We start from the raw sequence: 4,592 nt of genomic DNA, 5'->3' as shown, positions 1-4,592 counted from the left end.
CTCTGATGTGTTTTTTGAAAGTGTGGTGTAGTATTTCTCCCTTTCATTTTCACTTAACACCTTCTTGTCTCTGCCATGGAAATTCAGGGTGCCCTTTCAGCTTATGGAACAGCTACACGGATCCTTCAGGAGAAAGTGCAGGCCGATGTCCCGCCAGAGATTTTGAATAATGTGGGTGCCCTGCATTTTAGGCTTGGAAATCTCGGGGAGGGAAAGGTAGGGAACTGGAAATATCCCCTTCTTACATACTGTCAAGTTGATGCACACTTTTTTAGATGGATTGACTATCTTTTAACAATGTAATTTTCTTTTATTTCTCTAGAAATACTTTTTGGCGTCATTGGATCACGCAAAGGCAGAAGCTGAGCATGACGAGCGTTAGTCTAATGCCATTTCTGTTACAACATCATATAATTTAGCCAGGCTGTATGAGGCAATGTGTGAATTCCATGAAGCAGAAAAACTATGTAAAAACATCTTACAGGAACATCCTAATTATGTTGACTGTGAGAATTGTGAACTTCTTTTTTTTTTTTCAAGATTTTATTTATTCATTTGACAGAGAGCACAAGCAGGGGGAGCAGCAGGCAGAGGGAGAGCGAGAAGCAGGCTTCCCGCTGAGCAGGGAGCCTGATGCAGGGCTTAATCCCAGGACCCTGGGATCATGACCTGAGCCGAAGGCTCAGCCACCCAGGCATCCCAAGAATTGTAAACTTTTTTTTATGAATTAAAATTCCCACAACAGCAGCAAAATTCAGCCTGAAAAAAAATCTTTCTTAGAACCAATAGTAAAAAAATGTGAAAGTTATAATGTCCCCTTTCCCTTGAAGGCAAATTTATGGCCTTAAAAAAACAAAACAATGTAGCTTCACTTAAATTTATGCTAGAAACTAAAAGAAATAACTAAAAACCAGTTGAACCATATATTTCATAGGGGAGGCGATCTTCAGTGGGTTAGAAGTCCTTGGCTTATTTGGTGATGGATGTACCTTTATGATGTTCTTGCTCTGATTTCCTGTTAACATTTTTGCAATGTTTATGATAGTAAGAAAGAATNTAGAGATCCAGATGTATCTTCCTGCGTCTCAGGCTGATTCTGTGGATATTCCTGCCGGTCTGGTACCTATCCAGCTCAACTCGAGACCGGCTGAAAAAGGGGTCCCCTACTCCTCCGCCATCTTAACCTCCCCTCCTAAAGCTATGATATTTTGACTCTGGTTAAATCAGGAGCTATTAACTTGGCCCTGATCATGCTGTTATGGATGCAAAAGTGATTTAAAACAAGTAAGATTTTAATTGAATGCCCGGCTGAACTTGAATTGGTTTGATAGGCCATAGTAAGCCATTGTTAGTTGCCTGAGGAGAGTGACATTTTCTAGAGAAAATAACAACTTGCATTTGTGTGACACTTTCTTATTGTTGTTTAAGTGGAAGCCCACAGTTAGAGCCCAGATTTTCTAACTAGTAATCCCTAGTAGTCCGTGCTTTCACTGTTTTGCCAGAAGACAAGCAGCTTTTTAAGAAAAAGTGACAGCGTGGTACATCAGAGAGAAACTGGAAACAGAACCGCTCCAAGCTTTTTAAATAACTGTGGTGGAGATAAGAACTTGTACCAGGGTGCTAACATTGGGAATAGACTGGCAGAGATAAATCTGAGATTTCAAAGAGTGAGACTTGATGGTGACAGAGTTGCTCTTTAACTTGTTAGATTATTAATTAGTTTTATTGGTGCTCAGTATTTTTTCACCTGTGGGATTTCTGTTCATTGCATGAATGAATTAACAAAATACAATCATTTTGAAAGTATGACTTAAAAATTATGATCTTTTATAACTAATATTTCAAACATAAAAACTTCTTTTTTTTTTTTTTTTAAAGATTTTATTTATTTTTTTTGACAGAGATAGAGACAGCCAGCGAGAGAGGGAACACAAGCAGGGGGAGTGGGAGAGGAAGAAGCAGGCCCACAGCAGAGGAGCCCGATGTGGGGCTCGATCCCAGAACGCCGGGATCACGCCCTGAGCCGAAGGCAGACGCTTAACCGCTGTGCCACCCAGGCGCCCCCAAACATAAAAACTTCTAAATGTATATTTTCAGGCTATCTGCACCTAGGAGCCATGGCTAGAGATAAAGGAAATTTTTATGAGGCTTCAGATTGGTTTAAGGAAGCTCTTCAAATTAATCAGGTTGGTAGTATTAACTCTCAGGTTTGAAAAATAATATTCTCACCTTTTATTTTCATAGTAAATCAGTTTCTCATTTTAATGTCTATCATATGTCTCTTATCTTGACATCTCCCTGTTTTATTTTTACTTGTTAAAGATACTAGAGAATAGAAGTCATCTAACCTCTTTGATTGTGGCCCACAGAAATAACCTTTACATCATAGCCTAGAACGCATGTGTATACAAACAACTAAAATGAAAGTTTTGCAAATCTTTATGTGCTGTTGCCATGTGCTGTATACTCATGACCTACCTATATTCCATTCTGTTGCATTTCTTATGCTGATAATTGCACACTAAATTGATTTTACAATTCATTAATCCATCTCCACTCTCGATTTGTAATTGTAGCTTGTAAACCTCTTCAGTAATCCGCTATCACGGAAAGGTGATTGATGACTCAATCCAAATTACAGATTTTGATTCTTAACTCATGTGTGTTTCAGGACCATCTAGATGCTTGGTCTTTGATTGGTAATCTTCATTTAGCAAAACAAGAATGGGGTCTAGGACAGAAGAAATTTGAGAGGATATTTAAACAACCATCTACTCAGACTGATACTTACTCTATGCTGGTGCTTGGCAACGTCTGGCTCCAGACTTTGCATCAGCCCACCCGGGATCGAGAAAAGGTAATTTCTTTTTCTCTTCATTTTTTTTCCCTTTTTGTCTCTTTAAAACAAAACTGACACTTGACTCCTGTTTGAATTTTGTTCTATAATGCTTGTTTCTTTTTATAGGAAAAGTGCCATCAGGATCGTGCTCTGGCCATCTATAAACAAGTACTCAGAAGTGATGCAAAGAATCTGTACGCTGCTAATGGCATAGGTGATTATAAGACACGGGCAACTGTAGTGTTGTGTGAAATAAGTGCTTTCACAGGAATGTTTGTAGATTATAATTTCTCCCCAAAAGTAATAAACATAGTTGTTTTAAAATATGACTTTCAGTTGTTTTTCTGGCTACAATTAGAACATTTTTTTAATATTTATTTTTTAAGATTTTATTTATTTATTCGACAGAGACAGAGACAGCCAGCGAGAGAGGGAACACAAGCAGGGGGAGTGGGAGAGGAAGAAGCAGGCTCACAGCGGAGGAGCCTGACGTGGGGCTCGACCCCATAACGCTGGGATCACGCCCTGAGCCTAAGGCAGACGCTTAACCGCTGTGCCACCCAGGCACCTCTACAATTAGAACATTCTTAAATGTGAGCCTTTTTATAATTTTAGGAGCTGTTTTGGCCCACAAAGGATATTTTCATGAAGCTCGTGATGTATTTGCCCACGTAAGAGAAGCAACAGCGGATATCAGTGGTGTGTGGTTGAACCTAGCACACATCTACGTGGAAGAGAAGCAGTATATCAGTGCCGTTCAGATGGTAATAGTTCATCTTCCAGGAATTTTTTTTTAATTATTTTTAATTATGTTAGTCACCATACAGTACATCCCGGTTTCTGATGTAAAGTTCGATGATTCATTAGTTGTGTATAACACCCAGTGCACCATGCAATACGTGCCCTCCTTACTACCCATCACCGGTCTATCCCAATCCCCCACCCCCCTCCCCTCTGAGGCCCTCAGTTTGTTTCTCATAGTCCATAGTCTCTCATGTTTCATTCCCCCTTCTGATTACCCCCCTTTCTTTATCCCTTTCTTCCCCTACCGATCATCCTAGTTCTTATGTTCCATAGATGAGAGAAATCATATGATAATTGTCTTTCTCTGCTTGACTTATTTCACTTAGCGTTATCTCCTCCGATGCCGTCCATGTTGCAGCAAATGTTGAGAACTCGTTCTTTCTCATAGCTGAGTAATATTCCATTGTATATGTGGACCACAGCTTTTTTTTTCCCCCAAGGAAGATGTTTTGATTCTTTTTTTTTTAATGATTTTTTTTATTATATTATGTTAGTCACCATACAGTACATCCCCGGATTCCGATGCAAAGTGGGATGCTTCATTAGTTGCGTATAACACCCAGTGCACCATGCAATACATGCCCTCCTTACTACCCATCACCGGTCTATCCCATTCCCGCACCCCCCTCCCCTCTGAAGTCTTCAGTTTNCAGTTTGTTTCTCATAGTCCATAGTCTCTCATGTTTCATTCCCCCTTCTGATTACCCCCCTTTCTTTATCCCTTTCTTCCCCTACCGATCATCCTAGTTCTTATGTTCCATAGATGAGAGAAATCATATGATAATTGTCTTTCTCTGCTTGACTTATTTCACTTAGCATTATCTCCTCCAGTGCCATCCATGTTGCAGCAAATGTTGAGAACTCGTTCTTTGTGATACCTGAGTAATATTCCATTGTATATATGGACCACAACTTCTTAATCCAGTCATCTGTTGAGGGGCATCTCGGC

At 39.8% G+C, this 4,592-nt stretch overlaps 1 protein-coding gene across 3 annotated transcripts; it reads left to right on the top strand.

Annotated features, from left to right (window-relative positions):
* Positions 1-55: 55 nt before the first annotated feature.
* On the top strand, positions 56-3,643 carry LOC105235360 (RNA polymerase-associated protein CTR9 homolog). 3 transcript variants are annotated; one of them, XM_034652278.1, is made up of 6 exons: positions 56-216; positions 323-377; positions 2,098-2,186; positions 2,672-2,857; positions 2,966-3,053; positions 3,455-3,643. In XM_034652278.1, exons 1-6 carry the CDS (start codon positions 76-78, stop codon positions 3,634-3,636), a joined length of 741 nt encoding a protein of 246 aa, XP_034508169.1. In that variant the 5' UTR covers positions 56-75; the 3' UTR covers positions 3,637-3,643. The 3 variants fall into 3 exon arrangements, with proteins under 3 accessions (XP_034508169.1, XP_034508171.1, XP_034508170.1); XM_034652280.1 differs by having other exon boundaries at positions 123-216; positions 323-506; XM_034652279.1 differs by having other exon boundaries at positions 152-216; positions 1,902-2,186.
* The last annotated feature ends 949 nt before the right edge of the window (positions 3,644-4,592 follow it).

The sequence above is a fragment of the Ailuropoda melanoleuca genome, unplaced genomic scaffold, assembly GCF_002007445.2.
Source record: "Ailuropoda melanoleuca isolate Jingjing unplaced genomic scaffold, ASM200744v2 unplaced-scaffold57108, whole genome shotgun sequence".
NCBI lineage: Eukaryota > Metazoa > Chordata > Mammalia > Carnivora > Ursidae > Ailuropoda > Ailuropoda melanoleuca.
The sequence above is the reverse complement of the archived record's forward strand: the minus strand, read 5'-3'. Positions and strand labels throughout refer to the sequence as shown.

Coding starts and splice junctions, on each gene's coding strand:
- LOC105235360 (XM_034652278.1), top strand. CDS start 76: ATGGAAATTCAGGGTGCCCTTTCAGCTTATGGAACAGCTACACGGATC. Junction 2,187..2,671: donor AAGCTCTTCAAATTAATCAG/GTTGGTAGTATT, acceptor TGTGTGTTTCAG/GACCATCTAGATGCTTGGTC. Junction 3,054..3,454: donor GTACGCTGCTAATGGCATAG/GTGATTATAAGA, acceptor TTATAATTTTAG/GAGCTGTTTTGGCCCACAAA.